The 19,124-nt window shown below is 40.9% G+C and overlaps 1 protein-coding gene across 1 annotated transcript in view; it reads right to left on the bottom strand.

Annotated features, from left to right (window-relative positions):
• The window catches only part of ppm1lb (protein phosphatase, Mg2+/Mn2+ dependent, 1Lb), a 38,535-nt gene extending 19,557 nt beyond the window's left edge, over positions 1 to 18,978 (bottom strand). Inside the window, exon 1 of the mRNA XM_089014373.1 lies at positions 18,176 to 18,978. Within this exon, the coding sequence (XP_088870499.1) occupies positions 18,176 to 18,574 (399 nt within the window). The 5' untranslated portion in view covers positions 18,575 to 18,978. The remainder of the gene's footprint in view (positions 1 to 18,175) is intronic.
• Positions 18,979 to 19,124: the final 146 nt, after the last annotated feature.

Genomic DNA, 19,124 nt, shown 5'->3' with positions numbered 1-19,124 from the left:
CTTCACACAGAGGTCGTGAGTTCAAGACCCAATCCGAACTCCCTGTGTAGAATTTGAATGTCCTCCCGGGCCTTCCCACATTCCAAAAACATGCATGGCAGGCTGATTGAACACTCCAAATTGTCCCTAGGTGTGAGTGTGAGAGTGACTGGTTGTTTGTCTCTGGGTGCCCTGCGATTGGCTGGCACCCAATTCAGGGTGTCTCCTGTCTAGTGCCCGAAGACGGCTGGGATAGGCTTCAGCACTCCTCCCAACCCTAATGAGGATTAAGCGGTCTGGAAAATGGATGGAGGGATGGATGTTAGGGTATACAACATGGATGATTGGCAGCTTTGTATTCGGCTCAGTAGATGTTGTGGAAAGTATGCATGTTGTTATTTTACAATGTTTGCAGATCCTGCGTGTTGAGCTAACGTGGTCCCAGACAGAAAAAAAAAAGACATGACCGTGCGTGTAAGAATAAATCCGACCAATCCTCTTGAACCGGGTCACATTTCAAGAGCCTTCAACGCCAGCCAACAAAAACCTACATAGGAACATTTTGCCTGTCTCAGGAATGAAAAGTAATTTGGCTTGGAAAAACAAACCAAAAAAATAAAACCTTCAATTGGAAATGTTTGTTTAACCTCGCAAACACCCCCATGTGTTCTCATGCACAAATCTTCGCCTGGCATTCAGAAATTTATTTTGCTCACACAAACCTACAGCAAATGTGAGATGCGCTTTAGAATGGAACACTTAACAGAGCATTCAGCCACAGTTGTGATTGTATGAGATTGAAATATTATGATAACTGAACATACAATCACTGATATGCAAGCCTGTACAAGCCTGTAATATAAACATAGCGTAGCCTCTTTTGACTTTGTCATATTGCGCTGCGCAGGCAGAACAAAGTCGGCAGTTGCAAGCAGCGACCAATGATTGCATGACAAATGGAACTCTAAATGAACCCAAGAATATCGGGGAAAATTGCACAGACACAGATCCAGTGTTTAGTGTATCAGTATTATGTTAGCCTAGAAATGCTACCAAATTCTGGTGCCTTCCAAAAAACACTATTGATCAATTTATTGAACCCCTTTATCCTCACAAGGGTCGCAGTGTATCGATAGTCGAGTGGTTAGCACGCCGACTTCAGAGTGCAGTGGTGGTGAGTTCAAGACCCGGTCTGGCCTCCCTGTGTGGAGTTTGCATGTTTTACCCAGGCCCACGTGGGTTTTCTCGGGGTCCTCTGGTGTCCATTCTAAAAACATCAATGGCAGGCTGATTGAACACTCCAAATTGTCCCTAAGTGTGAGTGTGAGCGCAGATGGTTGTTAGTCTGTGTGCCCTGTGATTGGCTGGCAACCAATTCAGGGTGTCCCCTGCCTAGTGCAGGGGACAAAGACGGCTGGGATAGGCTCCAGCAGCCCTCGCGACCCTAAGATTAAGCGGTCTGCAAAATGGATGGATGGAGGGTCACTAAGCAACCTGAACCGATTCCCCGCCAATTCCAGGGCACACAAACACAAACAACCATCTGCACTCACACTCGCACCAAGGGACAACTTGGAGTGCTCAATCAACCCGTCATGCATCTTTTTGGAATGTGGGTTGAAACCGCAGTACCCGAAAAAAAATCCATACCGGGGCGATCATGCAAACTCCACAGAGGAAGGCCGGAGGTAGAATTGAACCCGGTACCTCTGCACTGTGTGGTCCATGCACTAACCACTGCACCGCAAAAATAGATATTTTTTTGTTTTTACTTCAAAACGGCGCCGCGAGAGTGGCTGCCTTTCCAGCAACTCCTGTATTTTGTTTTTCTACGTCGTTCTTCCCTATCCTCTTCTTTTCATTATTTTGCTGCTGTGAAATGTAAATTTCTCCACTGCGAGACGAATAAAGGTACATCCAATCCAATCCAATGAAAACATGAAGGAGCCAATAGGCTTCAGTATAAGTAAACATATGCTATCAACATTAGAGTGTAAGTACCAGCCGGTATGTTGCGTGGGCAGGAAGCTATCAAGGTGCGGCTGATGAGACAAATCAAGGCTCTATCGTGGAGCGTTCATCCTCGCACGCGCTCTCAAACATCTTCAGCGTGATAAATCTGGCCCTTTGCCTCAACGCTGCAGCTTTCGCTCCCACGTACACACATTTGTGCTCTTGGCTCACACGAGTAACGTTCCTTGATGTGAAATATCAATTTGCATTTGTCCTCCAGTATGATGCGCACCCATGCTGTGATGGTGCTTCACTCAAATACTGCGCATATAGCAAGTCACAATAGCAAAGCTCTTTTATCACTTTCATTTCGATAAATAAATCGAGTCTTCACACCAAAACGTGGGTTTGACAAGAGGATGAACTGGTTAAACTGAGACGGAGTACAAAATACTAGCATTGTGTGAAAAAGGATACGTGCTCCTGTGTTAACTGTCACGATGTTTTATGACACAACAATGCCATGCGTGGGTGTGGAGGGGGAGAAAAAAAGCACGATGAGAAGGAAGGCAAATGTACACAGACTTGTTTTGTTTTATTTTAACTCAATGACCTTTTCCTGCCATGTGCAAGTGCCTCAGTAATCTAGACATTGTATTCATGAGCAATATTGTGTTTGTGGAATAAGAATTTAAGAGGTTAATCAATCAATTTTCATCCATCGCAGAGGGTGGAGGAAATAGTTTGAACCTATTTTGTTCTTGTGAGTGGATACCAATCCCTTTTTTATGGGTCATTTCATTTATCTGTAAAGTTCAACATCAGTTTTACAGATTTACTTGGTCAGGAATTTCACACAATCCGCCTTGCAAGTCTTTGCCAAAATATGTCACATAACTGGGTTTTCTCTGGGTTCTCCGGTTTCATCCCACATTCCAAAAACATGGATGGCAGGCTGATTGAACACTTGAAATTGTGTCTGATGTGTGAGTGTGAATGGTTGTTTTTCTCTGTGTGCCTTGCGATTGGCTGGCAACCAATTCAGGGTGTCCCCTGCCTAGTGCCCGAAGACGGTTGGGAGAGGCTCCAGCACCCCTGTGACCCTAGTGAGGATAAAGCGATCTGGAAAATGAATGAATGAAATATTAAAAATAATGCAAATATTTGCCTTTGTACTATGTCAAATTTGTCTGATGTCATGATGACCTTCTATGTTTTTTTGTACCAGGAAAATATTGTATTGTATTGGATTATCCTTTATTAGTCTCACAGTGGAGAAATTGATATTTTACAGCAGCAAAGTGATGATAGGAAGAGGAAAGGAAGAAGTAGAAAAACAAAATGCAGGAGCTCCTGCAAAAACAGCCACTCTCGCAGCGTCAAAATAACAAAATGGAGGCGCTACCACGGTCTGCAGTGCCGGCTTCCGCCAGAGGGGGAGCTCCAGTAGGCAAACTCCCATAGGCTTGCATTGCACCTTCAAAACCCTCCTAATTAAAATTGCATTTTCTGTGTAGCTCTCTCTCTTGTTTCTATTTACAATTGTATTTTATTTATTCCATTCTATTTGTGATTGTATTTTATTTATTATAGTACATATGCTTGTCTGTGACTGTAAAGTGTCCTTGAGAGCTTTGAAAGGCGCTTAAAATGTAATGTATTATTATTATTATTGCCGTTGATGCCAGCAGTGAAGGGGTCAGGTAGACGATCTTAAATTATGTATAACTTTGCTATGAGACAAAGCAAAATGTCCGTGGTGCTTGTTCTGTCTACTAAAGATGAACATTTTATTCTCGACAAGATACACTACTTGACTGATTGACTTCATTGTATAATCGACAACGTTTTATGTTATGTGTTCTGTTGTATTCGTGTTTTTTCATCGTAAATGTTGTGTGGAAAGGGCTCGGTTACAGACGCAACTGTTGCCAAAGCACGACATAAATAAAGATGTATTGTATTGTGTTGTGCAACTGCCGGCTAAAAATATAACATGAGGAGTGCCTGCAAAACACAAACTGGAAAAAGCTTGTGTGTGGTATTTTTTCCTGGTACCTTGCCTACACGCTATAATTAGTTGCTACACAACCATTTTGGGGGAAATAAAATATCTGGTGTATACAAACAGACACGACCTTGTGAAAAACCACTCGCCACAACAAGACACACTGCCACACTACGCTGCCAAGTGGCGCCTTGCTTATTCTAACTCAGCTTCCTGGACTCTTTGCCCTCCTTCCTGTGTCTGTCCATCCTTCCATAGGCCACTGTCAGCTGGCTTCATGGACAATTCAATGTGATATTTCCGTTATGTGGGCAGTGCTACTAAATAAGAGATTTATTTTTGTATCTTTTAGCTATATACAAAAAAAATGGCGCCATTGCGAAAGATGAGACATTGCACTTTAGAAAATGGGCATACTTTTGCAACGCGTTGAAAATAGCAACATTCTACTTAAAAGAAGCGTGGGTGAAGCTACAGCACGTAGGCCATCAACAACCTGCAAAGTCGTTGGAAATGACTCATCATGCAAGTCTTACAAAAAAAAACGTCAATGCAACTGTTATGAAAAGCCCCAAAACATTCAACCTGCTCATAATTCAGAGTTTGAACATAAAATTTTCATCAGCACATCATACCATTCCAAGAATTTAGTACAGGGGGGGCTCTGCATTCATATCATCATGTGCTAGGGATGAGGCATCACAGACAGAAAGAGGAAGAAAAAAGAATTGAGTCATTAAACGAAAAAAAAGACTGTCCTTTGATGCCAACTGGAATAAGTCTTCAACTGCTCTGAAATCATTTCAAAGCACACACACACACACACACACACACACACACACACACACACACACACACACACACACACACACACACACACACACACACACACACACACACACACACACACACACGCACAAACGCAAAGCTTGAAGTCTCATATGTGCAATATTTTATATGTAATAACACAATGTGTCATACCCCATGTTTCTTTTTTTTAAAACGTTGTGCTATTGATTAACTCATTCACTGCCAGACGTGCAAAAATGGGTCCACTCCGGTGCCAGGGTTTTTTGTCATTCTCACTCGAATTCTAGGACCCACAGAATATTGAGTTTTAGGACTACATAAACATTCAATGCAGCATAAGAAACCTTAGACTATCTTCTTTCATCAAAAAAAGTTAATTCCTAAATTATATGAATCTGGAGTTATATGAGCTTGAAACGAGGGTGGCTGTCCAAAACAATGCAATAATACTGTACATTGGTTTATATAGCGCTTTAACAACAGTTGAAAATGGAATAAAGTGTTAACATGGAAAAAAGGGAAATCCTGCCCCTTATGGAAAAGAAAAAAAAACATTGCCAGAAGTATGACGAGCGCTTTATCTGCACCCAAGCATGAAAAACCAAAACCAGAACAAATTCGGGAATGGCGCTCAACGTCATATTTTCAATTCCTGAAAAAACGTGAATGGCAGTAAATGAGTTAATAACTTTTTGTCTGTGTTATCTCATTTTGATAATTGACAATTGCTAAGGAATGATTTCGATTTTGAGCATTTACATTTTTTCCTAAAATTGTACGTTCGCATTTGCTACTATATACAGTGCATTTTTCCGCTATGGAATCAAGAAAGTCTACTCCTCCTCTTTTTTCTTCTTCCCTCGCCATTTTTTTCTGATTAGTAGCAAAAAGCTTGAGCTCTCAGTCTTGCTACGCTACCGGATAAACTCATTAAATAAACTCCGGAAAGGGCAGCGTACCTTTCTGGTTTCCAAACACATATAGGTTCTGCATGGATAATTTCTCTCTCTCTCTCTCTCTCTCTCTCTCTCTCTCTCTCTCTCTCTCTCTCTCTCTCTCTCTCTCTCTCTCTCTCTCTCACACACACACTAAAAATAGTGTCAAGTGGAATTGTGGAGAAAAGAAAGATGGTCTTGGAAAGTCAGTACAGTGAGACCGCAACTTACAAACACCTTATCTTACAAACTTTTCGTCTTACAAACGTCAAATTTCTGGAAATTAAACCTTATAATAAGCACTATTTTCATAATACACACCCATCTTAGGCGGAAGCACACGACCGAACAGCACCAGAAGTTACCAACAGTCCTTATGGAAGGTGACTCCTTCCATAAGCCATCAACGACCATCAAAAAGGGAAATAAAACTTTATTTTACAGCAGTTTATTTCTTTAATTACAGTCCTCATGTAATATGCCTCTCTTTCCAAACAGCAATTCCCTTTGACCTTCGACCTCCAACGCCATTCCATCAAGCCATCAATGACATCACAAATGTAAATAAAGTGACTTTATGATATAATGCAGTGTATTTCTTTCATTACAATACAATAGCACATTTATTATACATAGAATAAGGTATGTTGTGTGTAGTTTTAAGGCTTATTTGTTGAAAAGTATATTTTATGGGGACCCGGGAACGGATTATTCCAATTTTAATGGTTTCCTATGTGAATTCTTTTTTTGAGATACATACTTTTCGCCTTACACACTCTGTCTGGGAACCAATTAAGTTCGTAAATTGAGGTCTCACTGTACATGAACAAGATGGGCAGGAAAGTGAAAAAAAAGAACCGGAGTGATGCAGTTAATGTTATGTCCCAACCTCCCAAGTGGGATTAGCGTAAATCTAATATATCCCGCTGTCACTTCAACTCCTTTTAGCCTGGTGTTAAGGATGAGCTCAGGAAGGAAGCGGGGCTCCTTGGAGCCTGAAGCTCTTAGGATTAGTGCACAAGCTTCCTCTGCACCACACTAATCAATTTGCAACTCTGCTCATGGCTACCATGAACTGCAAGACATCATTTACTAAAATAGACAATAATATAGTGATACCTTGGCTTACAAACTTAATCGGTTCCCAGACAGAGTGTGTAAGGCGAAAAGTGTGTATCCCAAAAACTAATTTCCCATAGGAAACTATTAAAATGAGAACTCCCATCACGAACATTCAGTGTCGGGTCATTGTATGTGTTTGCTTCACCTGGTCAGGTTTGTTTCATCTTGGCAGATTTTTACTCATGGTTTTCTTTGATACTTTGTACTTTTCTATTCGGATGACTTTGATGTTTGAGACCCTCCTACCTGCTTATTTGGGATCCACAACCATCACCATCTCTGCAAACCGTGACAATTACAAGGCGCTATAGTAGAGGACGAGGTTACGCACTACTTCCTCTATAGGAATCGGTGGCTGCTGACACTAGTTGCGAGACCTGTTGTGGGTCAATTTGACTTCACATATAAGGCGCACCGCCGTAAAAGTCACAGGGCTATCTTTTGAAGAAAATCAAGGCTTTTAGGTGCGCCTTATACACCAGAAAATACAGTGTACTGTACGAGGGGTGGAAAGTACATCACATCATAATTGAAGGTGTCAAATTTGAATCATGGTTGATTGATGTGCAGTTTCAAAGTCAAGGCCCAGGGGCCAGATTCGGCCCGCCATGTCATTTGATGTGGCCCATGGGCCAATCAGGTGTCAACTTTCATGATCCTTGCTGAAATCTGTACCGAAATATGAAGTTGTCTTGGGTAATAAATAACGTTGAGCTTTTTCATCGGCACTTTGAGAAAAGCCGTTATCGGCTCTACGATATACCTAATTTTAAAAACTGAAAATTGATTACAAAAAAAAAAAGGTTTATTATTATGATCTGAGGGGCTAAGCTTCTTCACAGATATAAGAACAAAATAAGAGACTCTTCAGCAAAATATATTTTTTTGCGCACACAAAATTTCTGATGTCTTTTGTAATTTAGCTATTGTTGAATCATTGTGTCTGGTCACAAGAAGAATTGAAAGGAATAGCGATGTCATCGGGGTTGGAATGTGTCGGTGTTTCCTACGTGAGTGAGGCCTATAACCCTTGTGCAGGCCTCGGACAATAAAATGGCCAAACACGCTGCTCTGTCTCTCTATAACTAACTCTCCCTTTGCTTGTCATGGTCTTGAGCCACCGTTGCCATGCTTTCCGAACTTAACAAAATAAAAGGTCAGGATTTTCCCAGATTGGACTAAACATTCCCATTGGAATATGATGTTTATGTATTTTAATAATGACCGTGTAAATCATCAGTCTGCTTCTTTATAAATCTGCCTTTTTTTCCATTCCACCTCATTTTTTTACAGCTTAAAGGCTCACAACAGTTTTTTTTTCCATGTAAACAACAGATTGCTTCAGTGGAACGCCCTGAAGACTTTTTTTATGGGATGGAAAAATGTTTGTGTCCTGGAATTGGTGGGAATTGTGGTAGTCTATCTGGTAAGAATATTTTTATTTATTGATACAACACACCGAGGGCCGGTATTCACCCATTTACAGTGAGACCTCAACTTACAAACACCTTATCTTACAAACTTTTCATCTTACAAACGTCAAATTTATGAAAATTAAACCTTATAATAAGCACTATTTTCATAATACACACCCACCACGGCTGGCGGAGTGATCTTCGGCGGAAGCACACGACCGAACAGCACCAGAGGTTAAGTTACCAACAGTCCTTATGGAAGGTGACTCTCCTGCCATAAGCCATCAATGACCATCAAAAAGGTAAATAAAACTTTATTTAACAACACAGTTTATTTCTTTAATTACAGTCCTCATGTAATGCGCCTCTCTTTCCAAACCGCAATTCCGTTTGACCTTCGACCTCCAACGCCATTCCATCAAGCCATAAATGACCATCACAAATGTAAATAAAGTGACTTTATGATACAATGCAGTGTATTTCTTTCATTACAATACAATAGCACATTTTAGGCTTATTTAGTTGAAAAGTATATTTTATGGAAACCCGGGAACGGATTATTCCCATTTTAATGGTTTCCTATGGGAATTTTTTTAGATACACACTTTTCGCCTTACACACTCTGTCTGGGAACCAATTAAGTTTGTAAGTTGAGGTTTCACTGTAACCGTATGCTTTTGTAGCCACACAGTCTCTCATCCACTTAAGACTGTCATTGATGCTCCTTCATTCCAAATAGGCACTCTGGATGGAACAACCCTAAAACATGGCTGTCAAATCGAGGGTGAGGCATACAGTATTCTCTCATCAATTCAAATGCTTTTCCTTTTAGGCTTTTGAAGCTGTACATAATCAAGGTGAAACATCATAATGCACTTCAATTACACCACAGGTACTAATAATCTTGCAAAAGAGACTTCCAAGAAAGCAATCATCAAAAGCTACTTACGAAAATGTAGAACACGCAAGATTAGGACATAACAAAATTAACAATGTTGGACCATAGCATAGTTGTTGCATTTGCGTTCTTCAAAATAATGACTTTCCTGTGACGAATTTGCAATTAGCGTATGAATGTTATTGAAATCAGAATTAGAAATACACCTAGAGCGCCATCCGTAATTACATGGCAGTCCTTTTTAAGATGTGTGAAAGGCCTCAAATTACCGTATTTTCTGGAATACAGTATAAGGTGCGCCTTCAACGAATGACATTTAAAAACCTGATCCATACATAAGGTGCACCGCATGATAAGGGGTACCGTCAATGAATGACATATTTTTAAATGTTTTCCATACAAAAGGTGCACCGCATTATGAGGCGCAATATCAGCTTTTGAATAAATCTTTCAGGTGCGCCTTATAGTGCAGAAAATACGGTAATTATATTGTACTTTGGATTTCTTCCAAAGTCCAAAAACAGGTTAGGTTATTGAAATTATCCCTGGGTGTGATTCTTCGTCCAGTTGTTTGGATCTGTGCCCTGCGATTGGCTAGCGACCAATGGAGTACCGAACCTACGACATGGGAAACGCCCTTGTGAGGATACGCGGATGAGGAAATTGATTCGTGTATATATTGAAAGTTGAAGACATGATGAAAAAGTCCCGTAATAGGTATGTATAAAATTTTCCCTTCTACAAATGCGAATTACGGTATTATGAATCATGTTAAAATAACATTATTCTCCCTCTATCCCGTGAGCAGTCTGCTCGCTGCTGGTTTTATTGAAAGGCTTTACTCCTCACACTCAAAAGTTACACAGTGAATAGAAACCATGTGCAAATATCAAACACATATTGGCCACATTCCTTCCATTTCGATTGGCCTATGCATGTGAGCAAGTGAGGCACATGTGGGCGCCAGACCGGAATTAAGTGTTTAAATCTTGCATTGAAGAATGCACTAATCCAAAAGATACATCCATCTATCCATACATGAAAACTATCCATCTATCCACACCCACATACATTACCCGAACCGTTTTATCCTCACGAGGGTTATGGGCGTATTGGAGCATATCCCAGCTGTATTTCAGGGCACACCCTGAACCGGTTGCCAGCCAATAGCACAACACGACCCAGTTGATCGCGATTGACCGGTAGCCCGTGGACTGTTCCCATACCTTTCAACCGGCTGTATTTTGCCGTATTCTGTATGATTTTTGCACGTTTTTATTTGGGTACGGCGTACAAGAAAGTTTGTACGGGAAACGGCAAAATTGTTAAATAAGTATCGCTCCTCGAAAAAAGCAAAGTCGACCACCGAGAAAACAAGTCTGTGCGAAAAGTCTGTAGAAGAAATAGACAAATGGAATTTTATTTTGAAATCAGTTAAATCAAACATTTTACCGTGTTTTTCCCCGCTGTAATATCATTCATATTTTTATAAAAATTATATATCATAAAAAAAACATAAATCCCCTTTGAAACCACCTCATCAAAAGTGTTGCGATTGACCACTGTTAAAAAAAAGTATAAAATACAGTGATACCTTAGCTTACAAACTTAATTGGTTCCCAGAAACTGTGTGTAAGGCGAAAAGTTTGTCTGCCAAACATTTGTTTCCCATATGAAACCATTAAAAATGAGAATAATTCGTTCCCAGGTCCCAATAAAACATAATTTTCTACTAAATAAGCCTTAAAACTGCATAAAATAAACCTAATTATATGTATAATAAACGTGCTATTGTGTTGCAATTAAAGAAATAAACTGTACTGTATAATAAAATCGTTTTATTTACCTTTGTGATGGTCGTTGATGTAGTTGCCTCTTGATGATATCTGAGTGAGGTTGCCGTGCTTTCTCGGCGATAATACCCTCACTAACACGGTCCCCTGCTAGCTGCTTTTCGTTAATCCAAATCAACTGAAGTTTTTCAACCTCTTTTATTGCCTGAGACCGTTGCTTAGACAACACAGAAACACCCTTAGCCACACGCAGCAATGGTCGACTTAGCGTACTGGTACTGGGAAGCTAAGTCACACAAACGCACACCTCGTTCACGTTTTTCGATTATCTGCTTCTTCTGCTTGACCGTAATTTTCTTTTGTGTCGCCCTCGGCTTAACATTAGACTGTGGTAGGGTCTTTTTTCGGTCCGATAATAGCAAAAGTACTCCACTCGATAACAAACCACATCTGCATTCAAAAAAAGTGGGTGTGGAAAACTAGTCCGCCAGCCACCGTGGCGCCGTGTGATTTGGTTCATCCGCCGAAAACTAGTTCGTATGCCAAGATTATATTCTTGCGAATTTAATGTTCGCAAGGCGAAAGGTTCGTGAACTAAAGCGTTTGTAAGCTGAGGTATGACTGTACTTGATTATTGCTAGAAATATGTTGTAACTCAGGGGTGTCAAAGTCATTTTTTGCCGCGGGCCACATTGCAGTTATGGTTTCCTCTCGAGGGCCGTTATGAATTTGGGGAACCCATTAGAATGTTTAAATCCCTTCAAATATTACATATAGAGCACACAGCAAATTCATGAATAACTCATTTTCAAATCTGAAGTCAAGAATAATGACTTTTATTGTGGTTGACATCCAAAAATACGAAATTTTGGCTCAGATCATAGCAATCATCATGGAATTTAACAAGTTTGATTTGCTTTCGCGGGCCGAAAAAAATGATGTGGCGGGCCGGATTTGGCCCGCGGGCCTTGACTTTGACACCTGCGTTGTAACTTCTTAAAAGTATTATTAATGTTTACATGTAAAATTGTGTGAATAAATTGGCGCAACGAAATATTACACACACGTATGTTTTTTTTCTCAGTAAGAAAGGAAAAATTGAGCCGTTAGTAAGGTCACAGTGTCTCGCAGGTCGACAGGTATGCCAGTTCACCAGTTGAGAAAATGGAAAATGTTGCCGACATAATTTAAATCACATTGCTAAAAAATGTGTTTGTTTGTTTATTTGTTAGACAATCACACAAAAAGCTATTGCACAAGATGCACCTGCTCTACCCATTCCGCCATCCGCTAAGAGAACAGGAAGTCCTTCTCTCTCACTCTCTCTCACTACACAATCGCACCAATGTGACGAATACTGAACAGCTGCCACTTGCTAGCTCTTTTCAGTCAACATTCTTCTCCTGACGCCGACCTCTGCCAAGATGGCGAGCGCACAACTGACTCATCTGTTTCCCCAAAGGCGCTCACCAAACAAGCAGCTAATTGTGGAAGCGGTCGCTCACACATAGAATTAGGCTCCCGCGGATTGAACGTGAAAGCAATCATTGACTTAGAAAGTGACAGAGCTCCTGTCAATATCCTCTTTTAAAACCGCTTAGGCTTAGAACTCCAGTTGATTACAAGCCTGATTAAATATGAGGCTGTTAATCAGGAATGACTCATTGCAATAAATAGATTTCTTGAACCATATTCACAGCAGAATAAGCATTATGAGTCATGATGTCTTTTTCTAGGAAGCTAGTGACGAGCCAATCAATTGTTGTTTCTAGCGCCTTCCAGCAGGCCTTGTATTTCCAACTCGAATTCTGATTGGTTAAAGCAACACTTTCATCGACATTGATTTTTATGCTCCAAGGCCTGAAGAACTGATTGTGATGGCGTCCAGGTAGACGAATCAACACGATGTTTTCAGACCAAACAAAGTACCCAAAATGCATTGTGTGTCGCTTTCTCGGTCAGGGGCGTTCCTGACATGACGTCACGTCAGGAATCGTCACCAACTCGAAAACAAGTGATTTTTAAAATTATGGACACAACTTGTCCAGAGGCGTCGGTTGTCCTTAAAATACGAAAACACACACTCCAATACAGGAAAAGCAATGAAAGGAAGCTAAAAGACAATTTGGAATAAGAATTCATGGACAAAATATAATTCACATTAGTCTGTGAATCAGATATTTATAGGCCAGTAGAGAAGGCTTTGCAGGCCCTGACGGCCCACCACTGTTCTATGAGAATTGCAATCAAATGCCCTTCTTGATGAAAAGTCAAATCAGTCAACCAAACTAGTCAAAATTCCCCATTGTGGGACGATTAAAGGCTTTCTGATTCTGAGAGATTACACATAATCATATCCTAAAATAAATTGAACCCAAGGAAGCTTTGCAAAGAAAAAAATCCCAAAACCCGTAGTCTTGCATAGTTAATCTTTTCTTACCTTCCGGTGCACATGATAACTTCTGAGGAGACGTTTGATTGCTGAATGTCAATTGGCTACTTTTTATGGAAAATGCAGCAGGCGGAAAAGCAAGATATTAAAAATGTTTACGGCGAAACTAAATTATATCAAGCAATTCACACTTTTATTTGCCGTTTTTCTGCTGCGGTTCCACATGACGGACAAATTAATTGACGGCGGCCATGAAGCCCCCCCCAAAAGTCTTCCCACCCTCGGGTGTCATCTCTGGCAGTATTTTCCAGCGGCGCATGACCTCCTGTGCGCGTTCCACTTTCCACTTCATTTAACCTCACTGAAGAGATAAAAAAAACCTTGTCGAGTGTCAACTTTTGCCACGAGGGATGTGAAGTCAGTACAGGAGGATGACAGCGGTGACAAGACGACGTGCCTGTTCTTATTAGACGAATCCTTTATTTCCGTCCTATCTCTGGAGTTGCCAGGAATAAAGTCCAAACTTGAAGACAATGTTCACTGATGCTTGTCTCTCCAATCTCTGCGCATGATTTAGTCAATGAAAGACTCTCACAAATCAGAGCTTTATTCCAGCTTTAGCTGTTGTTAAAGCGTTCCTGATGTGACGTCACATCAGGCATCGTCATCAACTCGAAAACAAGACTTCCTGAATATTCCGCGCGAGTCTTAAAGGACAACCGACGTCTCCGGACAAGTTGTGTCCATAATTTGTAAAATGTACGTTTTAAGACTCGCGCTGAATATCCAGGAAGTCTTGTTTTTGAGTTGGTGACGAGTCTATACGTGACGTCACTAAAGGAACGCCCCCTGCCTGAAAAAAAAAGACACATTGTGGCAGTCCTTCAATCACGTCAATGTATATTGCTGTATTGTTTGGTCTGAAAACCTTGTGTTGCACCCAAAAGCCGCCAGAAGAGGGTGTCCAAGCTCCATATAAGGAATTTATCAGCCTGTGGAAACGGAGGTGGCCACAGGAGGTTGCCATTTTCTGCCTCTTTTCTGGTGATCGTTTCTCCCCAATGTTGTCTCAAAATGGCATGGAATAAATGTTTTAATCGATTGCAAACATGTATACTTTCCTCTTCAGAACTATTTGAATCATATTCATAACTGGAGGTGTAACAAGAAAGCATATTCTCTGAATCTGAAGCCATTGTTTTGCTTCTCAAGCAATGCAAGACGTCTTGGCGTGACGTCACAAACTGGGGGCGGGACTTTCTGAAAATGCCCAATTCGCAGCTCAATTTTTTGCAGATTTTGGACGCTTTAAATCATTTTTATTGGTGTTTTTCATTTGAATAAAAATATCATACTGCGTGTTTTGGCTCTTTTAGATGCTATAAAACGTTTTTCTGATGTCAGTTAAGAAACAAAAAAGTGATGTCGGTTGTCCTTTAAAACATAAAATATAGCTATATGCGGTGGAATCTTTATAAAATGCGCTCAGTAGAAGTCATTTGAAGTGATTGTGCAAATTATGGACACAACTTGTCCGGAGGTGTCGGTTGTCCTTTAATGGCCCTTCAAAAGAAGCATTACTTTTTCAGCATTGTGCTTGCCACAAACACGCATGCATGCACACATAGAGACACTCAAACACACATTGTCATCTTTGGTCCCCCTGAGACAGCACCCTTTGTTTGCTCGAGTTAATCCTGCAATACCAACAGTGCACTTGGCCACATACCGGCCAGTGCTGGTTGAATGCAAACATTTGAACTATAAAACCCCAAAATGCTCGAAGCTGCACGTAAAAAGCATGCAGATACCTGTATTAATATACAACACCGGCTTCACTGACTTGTTAAAATGGCCACGGTGAAGTTGCAAAGAAGGCGAACCGGATGATTGCGTCAATTGCTCCCCAAAGCCCCATTTGGCAATTTTATAAATGAATAATCCAGTTGAAAATAAAATGACCTTTCAGACTGACTGTAAAAGTACGGTAAACTAAGGATAGTCAAACTGGGCAGTCAGACAGCACTTGTTGGTTGTTTATGCCTGCTTATTTCATATTTTTTTGGGTTGAATTGACGTTCAAGTCACCAGCGAGATTCAGGTTAACTCATTCACTGCCAAACAATGTCCAAAAATGTGTCCAATCCAGTGCCAGGGTTTTTGTCATCGTCACTCGAATTCCAGGACCCACAAAATATTGAGGTTTAGGACTACATAAACATTCAATATGGCGTAAGAAACCTTAGATTCTCTTGTTTCATCAGAAAATAAAGAACTAATCCCTAATTTATATGAGTATGGAGTTATATGGGCTTGAAATGAAGGCGGCTGTCCAAAACGCAATGCAATACATCACATTGCTTTATATAGCGCTTTAACAACAGCTGAAGCTGGAAGAAAGTGCGAACATGGAAAAAAGGAAAATGCTGCCCCCTTGTGTAAGGGAAAAAAATATTGCCAGAGGCCATGGCCAGCGCTTTATCAGGACCCAAACAAGAAAAAACAAAACCCGAACAAATTTGGGAATGCCGCTCTATGTCATATTTTCAATTCCGGAATAAATTTGTGAATGGCAGTGAATGGGTTAATGTTGAGGAAAAAGATGGCTCCTGTATTTTGTTTTTCTACTTCTTTCTTTCCTGTCCTTTTCCTTTCATAACTTTGCTGCTGTTAAATGTAAATGTCTCCACTGCGAGACGAATAAAGGTACATAGAATCCAATCCAATGTATGTAAATCGTAAATTAAGACATATTCTTGCTTAGTTATACAGGTAACATCCGACTTACGACTAGATCGATTTACGACCACCCATACTTAGGACCATGACCTCCAGGCCCTATTTTTGTTAAATTTTAATCCTACGCCTGGCGCCGCAACATGCTAGCAGGCCGGCAACGCGTAGGACAATTTTGGCCAGCCAGCCAGCGAGCATCTCACACTCGCACAGCAATCGACCGTGTGATGGCACCCGATGGGGTGAGTTTGCATGTCATTTAGCCTCAGAGTTTCTATTCAACATTTTGAATGAATTTCGACTTACGACCGTTTGGTCGGAACGGAACTCGGTCGTAAGTCAGATATTATCTGTACTTGAAAGCCGTGTAGATTTTTTTTTTCTGTAAAGAACAAACAAATACACTAAAAATAAATTTACAGATGCCAAAAAATTACTATAAAAAATATGGAAATGAGTTGATGTGAGGCCGTGTGCAAAAAAAAAATCAATACACGTCAAATGTGTCCAGTCCTCTAAAGTCAAGTTTCCACCAAGTGGTATGGTTCAGTTTTCCATAGTCGATCGAGCTCAGAGCAAATATTTTGTGTTGTATTGTGAAGCCACCGAGGCAAACTATGAGTACGCTATGTACATGTACATATAAGCAATAGGGAACTTTGAAAGTAAACGGAGTAAATTTCACTTGATTAAGAAGTCCTCAGTACATCATCTCTCACAGTGCCTAAGGCAGGGGTGTCAAAGTCATTTTTTGCCGCGGGCCACATTGTAGTTATGGTTTCCTCTCGAGGGCCGTTATGAATTTGGGGAACCCATTCGAATGTTTAAATCCCTTTAAATATTACATATAGAGCACACAGCAAATTAATGAATAACTCGTTTTCAAATCTGAAGTCAAGAATAATGACTTTTATTGTGGTTGACATCCAAAAATATGAAATTTTGGCTCAGATTTTAGCAATCATCATGGAATTTAACAAGTTTGATTTGCTTTCGCGGGCCGAAAAAAAATGATGTGGCCGGCCGGATTTGGCCCGCGGGCCTTGACTTTGACACCTGTGGCCTAAGGGAACAATTTGGCAGAAAGAGAAGACCCTGAAGATGACAAATGGCTCATGTTGATATTTCATGCAGGTCATCCCGTGTCAGCGAAAACCCACTGTCGGTTTAATGGATAACTCCCCTCACCGAGCCAAATACGAGTCCAAAGTGACCATGGAGGGTCACTGATAAATTTAGATATACTGTATAGGGTGTGCAGCATTCTCTCGCTCTTTCAAAGTTTGTTTATTGTGGATTATCCGCTGCGGGTGCCATCCAAAAACAGTCAGTATAAAATTACAAATAATACAACACAACACATCAGACACAGACAGTCAATCTCATCAATTGTAACCACTTTTCTGCACGCATTTGAAGCAGTTATCGATCAAAGGGGGGAAAATGATGAAATTATACTTGCTATCCTCACACCCAAAATAATCACGGTTCAAAACCAACCTTGGTTTAAAGTCATGCTTTGGTTAAAAGATGTTACCTGTGGGTTGACATTCTATTTAATACTCTTTTTTTTTGTATCATTTAAATTCATTTTAATGTATCGATCGGATTTTTGCATGCCTTTTTTTGCACTTTTTTATCCTTGCAAAACAAATCATTTTGAACATGATTGGTGAATGTTTTGTTTTAACCAAAAATAAACAAGATGGCAAATGTATACATCATTAACACACTTAATGTTTTATTGGAATGTAGTGTAAATCTACTGTAATTTGTATTTGTAGTTCAATGAACCACTGTCAGAGATTAACAATAATGCAAGATGTGACATATATATTATTCATATATTTTCTAATCAAAATTATGATAATCCAAATTATGAACTAAAAGTTTTCCCTTTCAGAGCAATCAACTTCCTCAACATTCCTCATATGTGGGTCGGGTGTTAATATGATAACAGGTGTTGCTGCAGGTATATCGTTGCTATATGAATGATCATTATCATTGGCAGAATATTATGTTGCCATGCATTGGCACCTTATTTGTCATTGTAAGACCCCAAACAAATGAGGTGTGTGAAAGGAAGTAGTTTGGAGTGATTTTTGGCTGCCTCGAGCAAAACCACGGAACTCACCTCCCCGCCGTGGCCGTCAAAAATCCCAAAAATGGAAGGATGGCTCTTGTTGACAATGTCGGCGAGCACATCGTAGCGGTCCTCCATGTGATCTCGCCGTCCTTGAATGGAGTACACGGCGACGTTGTGGCTCTTCAATTCCCACGTCTTGGCGAACTCGGCTTCCAGGACGTCCAGGCCACCGAAGCGCTCATTCTGCATCATCTCGGCGACTTTCCCTTTGACCATTTTGACAGCATCGCGGCTCGATTTAACGATGGTCTTCACTTCGTCCGTGTGGAAGAAGTAACTCCATAAAGCCAAACTGATGCACAGGAGGAACAGGGTCTCCGGCCGGAGAAGAAAATAACGCATGATGCGACCTAAGAGGGACAGCAGGGTCATGGTATCCTCTATCATTTATGATGGTTTACAAACGTGGGAGAATCGCAGCAGGTTGTGCGCGTTTACGCCGATCAGTTTCACTCCATTGCTGGCGTGTGCAGCAAGGACCCGTCGTGGAAAAACAAGTGAATTTAATCTATAAAATGGACAGTTGGTGAAGAAACGACACTTGTTCAACCGATGTGTTCGAGCCGATCACTTCAGCGTTCAACCCCGCAGTGATAGACGCGCAGTCCGCTGACCATTCGGGGGTCCGGTAAGTCCACCGCAGCGGTTACAACGAAGACTGTGCACCGGACAAGGATCAGGCTAAGTAGGCGTCTGATTTTTTTGGGCAAGCCAAGTGACTGTCCCCCTCCTGTTCCTCAAAATAGCTGCTTGTTGTGCGTCCTCGCATTCGCAGCTGCCACACTGGCTGGCTGAGACTGTACGCTCCTGAGTGAATTCGCGTGCCGTGATGCCTCCACGTACACTCAGTTATCTCAACGTGCTCCCCGGCTGCTGCCGTCATATAGAAAATAAAATAACTAATAAATGAAGACAAATGCACACTAAAGAAACACGA

The sequence above is a fragment of the Hippocampus bargibanti genome, linkage group LG14, assembly GCF_051943395.1.
Source record: "Hippocampus bargibanti isolate YZ-2025 linkage group LG14, ASM5194339v1, whole genome shotgun sequence".
NCBI classification, from domain to species: Eukaryota; Metazoa; Chordata; class Actinopteri; order Syngnathiformes; family Syngnathidae; genus Hippocampus; species Hippocampus bargibanti.
This window is presented reverse-complemented; position numbering and strand designations above follow the sequence as displayed.